This window comes from Castanea sativa, chromosome 8 (assembly GCF_040712315.1).
Source record: "Castanea sativa cultivar Marrone di Chiusa Pesio chromosome 8, ASM4071231v1".
Classification (NCBI taxonomy): domain Eukaryota; kingdom Viridiplantae; phylum Streptophyta; class Magnoliopsida; order Fagales; family Fagaceae; genus Castanea; species Castanea sativa.
This window is the reverse complement of record NC_134020.1, coordinates 12,523,017-12,533,766: the sequence shown is the minus strand read 5'-3', so window position 1 is coordinate 12,533,766 and position 10,750 is coordinate 12,523,017. Positions and strand designations below refer to the sequence as shown.

Genomic DNA, 10,750 nt, shown 5'->3' with positions numbered 1-10,750 from the left:
AAGTAATATAGATTAGAAACAATAGTCAGTTGGTAGAAATGACACTCATATGTATTAAGAGGTCATGTGATACCTGAATTTGGATTGTGAAAGATGTTGCACCAATCTGTGTCGAGTGCTATTTCTACATTATGAAAGCTCGAATTTGTATTAAAAAACACAAGAGCTATTTAGACCCCAAATTAATAAATTACGACTCGGTTGATTTTACTCTAACTTAAACTAAGTGCGGAATAAAGTAAATACGAGCGAACAAACAATATAACTACTCTAAGCCATATTCAACAAATCATAGCAGTAAAATAAAAGCTAAAAGAGTAGAGAAGAGAGATGCAAACACAAGATAACACGCCGATGTGTTATCAAAGAAGAAATCGAAGAACTGGGCGAAAAACCTCTTCGCCGCCCTCCAAGCGGTAAATTGATCCACTAGAAAATAAGTTGGGATACACAAATAGCAAGAGACCCTCCAAGCCTAATCTACCTAGTACACCTAAGCCCTCCAAGCTCCTACTCCAACAAGGCTTCTTAAAACCATGTCTTGTTTAGCTTCCCTGATCCCGCAATAGGCCCAATTGCATTCCCCAAAACTTAGCTTCTTCCAATGCTTCCCAGCATCACCAAAACCTCACTTAACACTCATTATAGGTGTGGTAAGTGTTTGGGCTATCAACCTCTCAAGGATTTGGAAATGGAGAAGTAAGAGTAGAGGAAAACCACAATGGATGGTGTAAAGAATTATGGGTATGACAATCTCACACTCTCAAGGGTTTGTGGCTAGGGTTTTCTCTCTGAAAATACTCTTTACCCAATATGTGGGTAATGATGGTATATATAGTGTGTATGAGGATGTAGTAGAGCAGATATGACAAAATAGCAAAATAGACTATTTCACAGGTATCTCGTGGGAAGACCTTACCCGCGAGACACTCACGAACTAACTGTCACCATCTGTCTCGACTCTTTGCATTCCAGTCATGTGTTGAGCACATGCTTCATTTCGCAGGATGGCTAGTCGCGAGCTACCCGCGAAAACTTCTTTTGTCTTCAAAGTTGCCTTGAGTCTTCACACACTCTCTCTCGCACACAACCCTTACAAATAAATCCCACATAAATTTGAGGGTACAAAAGATTGAACTGAAAGCTCGGATTTGTGTTAAAAACACAAGAGCTGTTTAGAACTCAAATTAATAAATTACGGCTCGGTTGATTTTACTCTAACTTAAACTAAGTGCAGAATAGAGTAAATGCGAGCGAACAAACAATATAACTACTCTAATCCATTTTCAACAAAACACGGTAGTAAAATGAAAGCTAAAAGAGTAGGGAAGAGAGATGCAAACACAAGATAACACTCTGATGTGTTATCGAAAAGGAAATCGAAGAACTCGGCGAAAAACCTCTCCGCCGCCCTCTAAGCGATAAATTAATCCACTAGACAATAAGTTAGGATACACGAATAACAAGTGACCCTCCAAGCCTAGTCTACCCAGTGCACCTAAGCCCTCCAAGCTTCTACTCCAACAAGGCTTCTTGGAACAGTGTCTTGTCTAGCTTTCCAGATCTCGCAATGCGCTCGATTGCATCCGCCAAAGCTTGGCTTCTTCCAATACTTCTCAGCAACAACCAAACCTCACTGGACACTCAGTATAGATGTGGTAAGTGTTTGGGCTATCAACCTCTCAAGGATTTGGAAATAGAGAGGTAGGAGTAGAGGAAAATCACAATAGATGGTGTAGAGAATTGTGGGTATGACAATCTCACACTCTCAAGGGTTTGAGACTAGGGTTTTCTCTCTAAAAAGCTCTCTACTTAATATATAGGTAATAATGGTATATATAATGTGTATGAGGATATAGTGGAGCAGATAAGACAAAATAGCAAAACCGACTGTTTCGCGGGTATCTCGTGGGAAGGCCTTACCCGCGAGACACTCGCGAAAACCAGTTGTCATCATCTGTCATGTTTCTTCGCATTCCAGTCATGTGCTGGGCACATGCATCACTTTGCGGGATGACTAGTCGCGAGCTACTCACGAAAACTCCTTTGTCTTCAATAGATGCCTTGAGTCTTCACATTCTCTCTCTCATACACAACCCTTACAAATAAATCCCACATAAAATACAGGGTACAAAAGATTGAATAAGATTACAATCAAATTTGGCACAGAATTAAAGCCAACACAAAATAGTTGTAAATTACAACTTTACACATTACATGTTTATTAGGTTAATCTGGACCATATAATCAATTACAATGAGCCTTAATTATAACTTTATTTGTTCTTTTAGGATATAACGTTAACATAAATGTGAATAGATCTTTCCTCAGGTTATAGCAACTCATATCCAATGAATTTTAGGTTGGAAGGATTGTTGTAAATATATTTTACTCGACATGATTACTTGTGACATGATACAACATTTCAATTCATCTTGAAAATAGTAAATTTAATTATTTAATTATTAATAATCATGTTCTTACTCTGATCATTTTTGGGTATCAAAGCATTAAAAGCACAAATATTATTGTCATTTCCATTTTTTTTCTTTTTTGGGTCATTTTGTTCCCCCTTGTTTTTTCTAATTAGGTTTTGTGCTCTCATTAAAAATCATGTTTTTGCTAATTTGGTAACTCAGTAATAAATAAGAATAATTTTTTCTGTGGTACTATTTTGTGCTTTTTGTATGAAATTGAATTCTTCCTATGCTAATTTTGGCTTTTACTAGTAATGCCCATTTTTGCTAAACTCTCTTTATAATCTCATCCCTCATGAGCTATTGGTACTTTGTGCATTTAATATTCCCAAGTACGTGAACCAAAGTGACAAAATGGAGTCACCCAGGCATACTTTTGTAGGCAATAATAAAGAAGAGCTTCTTGCATTTAGAAGCTTAGGAGATGATGATGAGGGTAGCAGATGTATATGTCTCACTTCGGTAAGAGAAAAAATAAAGAATTGTTGGATTAGCTTACAAGATTTTTCTGGGAAAGCATGGGAAATGGGTCGCTCTGATCCCCGAAAAATCATATTTGGAATCAAAATGGGACTGGCATTGTCAATTGTGACCTTGCTCATATTCTGGAGAGAAACATATCACGACATTGGTCAGTACTCAATCTGGGCAATCCTCACAGTCATTGTGATGTTTGAATTCAGCATAGGTATGATAATTATCATTTAGTGTATTATATTTGAATTGTATATTTGTTAGGAGTTTGTTCATGATCAAAATATTAAATTATATAAATTTACTTCAATGGTGATTTATGTTTTTCTTAAAATCTAAAGCTAACTACTTACTATTATTTCATCTAGGAGCAACTTTTATCAAGGGATTTAATCGTGGGTTGGGAACTTTGTGTGCTGGAATTCTTGCTTACTGCTTTGCTGAGCTATCTTTATTGGCTGGCCAATGGGAGCAAGTTGTAATTGTCATAAGCACTTTTATAACAGGTATGAATTTTAACAAATATTACCATGAATCACTTAAAGTTTAACAAAAAATTTATTTTATGCTCTATGGTGGTTAGGATCTTGTACCTCTTATTTGAAGCTGTATCCGACAATGAAGCCCTATGAATATGGATTTCGAGTATTCATATTGACCTATTGTATCCTTATGGTTGCTGGGAATAGAACAAGAGAATATACAGAGGCTGTCCTGACTCGACTAGTGCTTATTGCAGTGGGGGCAGGGGTCTGTCTAGCTGTAAATATTTGTATTTACCCCATTTGGTCAGGAGAGGATTTGCACAATTTGGTGGTGAAAAATTTCAAGAGTTTAGCCAGTTCATTAGAAGGTCTGTGAGTATCTCTTTTAGTTTTGCCAGGTGACAATATTATTCAGGAAATTAAGTAAATGCTTTTTCATATATATATATCTTAGCTAGCCACATTGCTTAAATCTTTTTGTTGATTATTTCAAGCTTGTTTTCTAGGGTGCGTTAATGGGTACTTGAAATGTGTTGAATATGAAAGGGTCCCTTCAACAATTCTTACATTCCAAGCTGCAGATGATCCGTTGTACAAGGGTTACCAATCAGTGGTAGAATCTAAAGGCCAAGAGGATACTCTGGTATTTGCTATATCAATATCATACAATGCTAATTGGGAAAGAAGAAAAAAAAGGTTTTCACTATTATGCATGGTCTTGATGTGTTCTAATATGTGCAGTTAGGCTTCGCAATCTGGGAACCACCTCACGGTCGTTATAAAATGTTCGATTATCCTTGGAAAAACTATGTCAAAGTAAGCGGTGCATTAAGGCATTGTGCTTTCACAGTCATGGCACTGCATGGTTGTATTATGTCAGAAATACAGGTAATTATTGTTATTATTTAAAGATTTCCACTGCCTAATAATAAATGAATGTGAATTTTTTTTTAATTAGTAACACATTAATTAGTTTTATAAATTTTATATAATAATTTTGTAATATATCTAATGTCATTCATTCATCAAAAAAAAAAAAAATCTAATTTCATTCAAATTATTAAACTTGTGAGCTTACAATCAGGCCCCAGCAGAAAGGAGACGGGTCTTTTGTAACGAGCTTCAAAGGGTTGGAGCAGAAGGTGCTAAATTTTTACGTGAGCTTGGTAACAAAGTAGAAAAGATGGAAAAACTAGGCCCTGAAGACTTACTTAATGAAGTTCATGAAGCTGCAGAGCAATTACAAAAGAAGATAGACCAAAGATCATATCTCCTAGTCAATTCAGAGAGCTTGGAAATTGGAATACATCCTAAGGAACTAGAACACCAAGAAAATCTTTTGGATAAAGATAATGGAAGTATGCAATTGGGGTTTAAGTCCTTGAGTGAAACTGTGCTAGATTTGAGGTCACTTCCAGTGTGGACTCCATCAAAATTTGATTATTCAAAGGATATGTCTAGGGAGCAAATATCATGGCCATTGGGTCTCTCACTTAATAGTGATGCAGTTGGTAAAGAAACTGAATGCAAGACATATGAAAGTGCAAGTGCCTTGTCTCTAGCAACCTTTGTTTCGCTTTTGATTGAATTTGTTGCAAGACTTCAAAATGTGGTTGATGCTTTTGAAGAACTCAGTGAGAAAGCAGCTTTTGAGGAGCCGTTTATCAATGTGCCAATTTCAACAAAGAGGGTAGGATTTTGGATCAGACTGTTTAGGCGTTACAGTCTCAAAAAATGAGATGTGTTTAGTTGCCTCAAAATCACAGAATATCAAGAACAAATTCACCCAAAAATAATAATAAAAAAGGCTCACAAAAAAGAAAGGAATTTACATTGCGAATCCGTTGCCTTGGAACTATCACCTTATTATTTCTGGTTTAGAAAATTGAAATTTCCCTCGTCGGTGAATCATATCTTACACATTCATGCCCAACAATACATACTGTGTTTAGCAAGAACCCAACATACTGTTGAAGACATTTACAAATAGCATAAATACAATTTATTTAAGTTAAATAAAAAACAAGACAAACCTATTTATTTGGTGACTTTGATCTGAGGCTTGATGGTCTACCTTGGAAAATATGTGTCTCATTGCATTGGGCTCAACAGCCTCAAGCCTACCATCTTGTCTAGGTTTAATGTATTGATACTTTCATACTGTTGTACTCATACCTTTGTAGTTTGTACTACTGTATTACTTATTTCTATTCATACTTGTGTAGTTGGGTTGTGTATTGCATTTTTATCATATTGGGCCCAAATAAAGGGTCAATTTATTATGCAGTACATTACTGCAAGTCTAAAAACCAAAGAAATAAAGGGAAAAAAAATCCACAGAAAAGCAAGGAGAAATGGTTGAAGGCTGATGGGGAACTTTTTAGCTAACTCCATATCTAGTATTCGAGGTGGGCTAGTCTTCCAAAATGAGTTATTCTTCCGAAATGGGCTAATCTTCCGAAATTACCTACTTATCAGAAATGGAAAACTGAATGTAACAAATACAAATTATCATAACTACTCCAACCAAGCGCTCATCACACACAGAAACGGATGGGTAAGCATTTGCGAGCCTGACCTTGACACCCATCTGTCACCCTCATCGATGGATGGGCAAAGTGTTGGAAAAACTGGTTTTGTATCTCATACAAAACACACAGTGGAAACAACACAAGTATCTTGTTCATTCATGTAAGATAACATGGTGTTGGATAAATACATATTTGAATCTCATACAAAGCATACGCAGTGGAAAATAAACGGATCTACTTCATTCCCAATTAATAACATGTGCTATGTAAGTTTTAGAATTTAAGAACAAGAAAGTGTACCTTGGTGTGGTGAAATTACAAAAAAAAATACTAGAAGTACTTGGGAACACTTTTAATCTTCACTCTAGTTCCACTAACGCCCAAGAAGTGTGGTCTCTCAATCAGTTTCCAATGAAAGAATAAGAGAATGTCCAACACTCACATACAAACCATTTCATTCCTTGTATAATCTTAATGAAAAATACTTATGAAAAGACTTCTGAAATTCTGTATGATTTCTCTCCTTATATATAGTTGATTATCTAATTGGGCTAGCCTTTTGGGCCATTCCAATTGGGCTCTAGTATGCGGTTTGGAGTGGGACCAAAATGGAACAAATAAGACTCTAGCTCCAATGGGCCTTGGGTTTTTCTATCAACTCTTGACAAGTCCAAAATTACCATTAATTATATTCAATACAACTATATGAATATAATTTCACTCTAGACCTTATTAATAAATTATATCCCAAGACTTTATTATACATGCAACCCCTTCATTAAAATATTTGTAGTAATACAAAGTCATGAATGTGGCCTGTCACTTTGAAAATTACTACATCTTAATCATTGAGTACTCGGTTTAATCCTTTATGTTATTCGTCATATATTTATGAAATCCAATTCTATAAATATATACTATAGTAACTCCTTACTAAATTGGTTAGGCCAAACACTCTGAATAATCAAATCCTTTAAACTTATCTCAAGTAAATATTTTATATCTTCATTAAGAGATTATGAATTTTATCTTGAGAATATATGTTCCATCAACACTAAATGCGGTTGCCCAACATACTAAGGTTTTGACTGTGACTAATATATCTCACTCCTGATATATCAAAGCAACCTACATCTCATGATTAGGTCCATTATTCTCTCAAGATTTAGAGTTGATGTAAATAGAAGTCGTGAGATTTATTATTCATTTGACACTCGTTAAGAGAATAATAAATCTCATAGCGGTCCAATTCAATATGTCTTAACTCTTAAAACATATCAACATACCAACTAGAAGTTTCCACTTCCATGATCAAGACAAATCATCTTAGTTGATATGTTATAGTCTTCGCAGATGAAATGCCCAATTTCATCACCGACTACAAACTAAAATTCTGAGTTTACAAAGAATTTGTGATTTATATATTTAGTGACTTTTCACATAAATCACATACTATGTATCTCACGGACTACGATAATTTTCTATTAGTTCATTTATAGATAGTCTCATATAAGTAAACAATTTACTTATTTATGACATGCCAATAAATTAGATTTTTAGGGCATAAACCCCAACACATGGAATATCTAGAATTTTAGAAACAAAGAATAGAAAGGCGTACCTTGATGGAGTGAAATTCAAAACAAAAGAATTTTGAACTTGGAAAGACCTTTACTCTTCACCCCAATGCCACAGATGCCCAAGATGTGTAGCCTCTCAATTAGTTATGTACGCACTTGTTCAAGAGAGAATATAATATATATTGAGAAAATTGTCTTTTCTTTTAATGGTACGTACGTTTTTTAATTGTTAAAAAGCAGTTACTTTATTTAATAACTCTTATTAAATAAACAACTGATTATCTAATTGGGTTAGCCTTTTGGGCTAGCCCAATTGGGCTAAAGTGTGTGGCTTGGGATGGGACTAAATGGACTAATAAGACTCTACCTCCAATGGGCCTCAAACTTATCTATCAAATCTTGATAAGCCCAAAATTACCATTAATTATATTTAATACCACTATATAAATATAATTGCACTCTAAGCTTTATTAATTAAATTAAATCCCAAGACTTTATTATCTAAATAATTAACCCCTTCATGAAAATATTCGTAGTAATACAAAGTAATAATATATAACTGCCACTTTGAAAATTACTACATTTTGATCCTTGAGTACTCAGTTTAATCCTTTAAGCTATTCATATATATTTATGAAATCAAATTTCATAAAAAATAAACTTTAGTAACACTCTACTAAAGTGATCAAGCCTAACACTCTAAATAACCAAATTCATTAAACTAATCTCAATGGAATATTTTATATCTCTACAAAAAGACTATGAATTTCATCTTGAGGATATGTGTTCCTTTAGCACTACGTGTAGCTGTCCAACATACTAAGATTTTGATTGTTGAATTAGATCTTACTCCTGATATATCAAAACAACCTAAATTTCATGATCGGATTCACTATTCTCCCAGGATTGAGAGTCTATGTAAATTAAAGTCGTAAGATTTATTATTCATTTGACACTTGTTAAGGGAATAATAAATCTCACAGCAGTCCAGTTCAATATGTCTTAACTCTTAATACATATCAACTAGAAATCTCCACTTCCATATCAAGACAAATCATCTTAATTGATATGTTATAGTCTTCGCAGATGAAATGCCCTATTTCATCACCGACTACGAACTAAAATTCTGAATTTACAAAGAACTTGTGATCTATATCTTTTGTGACTAAATCACATAAATCACATACTATGCATCTCATAGACTATATGATAATGTCCAAATATTCATGTTACCATTATTTTAGATAATAATAAAAGAACTTTATTAATCATAACATTAAATCATACATAATGTCATACATATCATCATATAATAGGATTTAAGGGCACTAATTCTAACAATCTCCCACTTGCCTTTAAAGACTATTGCGTACCAATCTAACTCTCATTCCCTCTAGATGTAACTTAAAAGTCCTCTAGGGCAACGCTTTCGTAAAGGGATCTGCCTGATTATTTGTACCATCAATCTTTGCTACTACCACATCTCCTCAAGTCACAATGTCTCGAATAATATAATACTTTCTTTCTATGTGCTTTTCTTTCCTGTGCTTCCTTGGATCCTTAGATTGTGCAACAGCTCCACTATTGTCACAAAACAATATGATTGGAACTTGTTCCATTCTCATAACACCAAGATCAAAAATGAATTTCTTGAGCCAAAGAGCTTCCTTTGCTGCTTCACAAGTAGCAACATATTCAGCTTCCATGGTGAAGTTAGCAATACAAGATTGTTTAACACTCCTCCAACTAATGGTTCTACCTCCCAAGGTGAACACATAACCTGAAGTGGAATTTCTAAAATCAAGATCTGACTGAAAATTAGAATCTGTGTAACCAATAGGTATCAAATCCTCACAATGGTAAACAAGCATATAGTCCTTCGTTCTCCTTAGATACTTGAGAATATACTTTACAGTCTCCCAATGTTTTGGTCCTGGATTTGATTGATATTGGCTAACCATGCCAACTGAATAACAAATATCTGGCCTAGTACATATCATGGCATACATGAGACTTCCCACTATTGAAGCATAGGGAATTTGTCTCATCATCTTTTCCTCTTCAAAAGTCTTAGGCCTTTGGTCATCAGACAGAAGGACTCCATGCTTGAAAGGAAGTAATCATTTCTTGTAGTTTTGCATGCCGAACCTTACTAGAATCTTATCTATATATCCAGCTTTAGATAAGCCTAATATCCTATTCTTTCGATCTCACCAAAGCTTGACCCCTAGGATATAGCTTGCTTCACCCAAATCCTTCATATCAAATTGGCTTGACAACCAAATCTTGATTGATGACATTACCCATACATTATTCCCAATGAGTAGGATATCATTGATCTAAAGCACTAGGAAAATTACTACTTTGTCTTGATGTCTCTTGTACACACATGGTTCATCAAGATTTTGTTCAAAACCAAATGATTTGATTGCTTGATCAAACCTAATGTTCCATGACCTGAATGCTTACTTAAGTCCATAAATGTACCTTTTCAATTTGCATTCCATATGCTCTTGATTCTTTCCTATGAATCCTTCTAGTTGCATCATATAAATTTCTTCTTCAAGATTGCCATTTAGAAAAGTAATCTTGACATCCATTTTCCAAATTTCATAATTAAAATGAGCAGCAATGGATAAGAGAATTCTGATAAATTTAAGCATGATTACTAGCGAAAAGTTTCTTCATAATCAATGCCTTCTTTTTGTGTATACCCTTTCGCCACTAGTCTTGCCTTAAAGTTTTCAACCTTTCCATCTACCCCTCCCTTCCTCTTGTAGACCCACTTGCAACCAATAGGTTTAATGTCATTAGGCGCCTCTACAAGATTCCAAACTTGATTGGAATACATAGAATCCAATTCAGATTTCATAGCTTTGAACCAATGATGTGCATCTATATCTTTCATTGCCTCTTCATAACTGTAAGGATAAAATTCAGGCCCTTCAAAGATAGCTTCAAAAGTTTCTCCCTGAAGTGTAAATCTTACAAGTGGCCTAATACTCCTCCCACTACGACGAGGTTCTAGTGTACTAGTCATCTCATGAGTAGTGTCTTGTGGTGAATATAATACAACCACATCATCCCTAGTTTCATCCATTGATTGATCAATTACAGGTTCATTCATTTCAGTCAAGACAACTCTACTTCTAGGAGTAAAATTATTCATATATTTATTTTCCAAAAATTTCACATTGGTACTA

General features: G+C 34.7%; 1 protein-coding gene across 1 annotated transcript; it reads left to right on the top strand.

The window, feature by feature from the left end:
* Positions 1–2,807: 2,807 nt before the first annotated feature.
* On the top strand, positions 2,808–5,547 carry LOC142608106 (aluminum-activated malate transporter 9-like). The gene is made up of 6 exons (XM_075779813.1): positions 2,808–3,165; positions 3,320–3,457; positions 3,535–3,804; positions 3,943–4,079; positions 4,178–4,324; positions 4,521–5,547. The coding sequence occupies exons 1-6, from the start codon at positions 2,832–2,834 to the stop codon at positions 5,172–5,174; spliced, it is 1,680 nt and encodes a 559-aa protein (XP_075635928.1). The 5' UTR covers positions 2,808–2,831; the 3' UTR covers positions 5,175–5,547.
* Positions 5,548–10,750: the final 5,203 nt, after the last annotated feature.

What these genes read in the sequence shown, in the direction of transcription:
- LOC142608106 (XM_075779813.1), top strand. Translation starts at nt 2,832, where the DNA reads ATGGAGTCACCCAGGCATACTTTTGTAGGCAATAATAAAGAAGAGCTT. An exon ending in CATAAGCACTTTTATAACAG is followed by an intron (nt 3,458 to 3,534) that starts GTATGAATTTTA and finishes TATGGTGGTTAG; the next exon opens with GATCTTGTACCTCTTATTTG. An exon ending in GTATTATGTCAGAAATACAG is followed by an intron (nt 4,325 to 4,520) that starts GTAATTATTGTT and finishes GCTTACAATCAG; the next exon opens with GCCCCAGCAGAAAGGAGACG.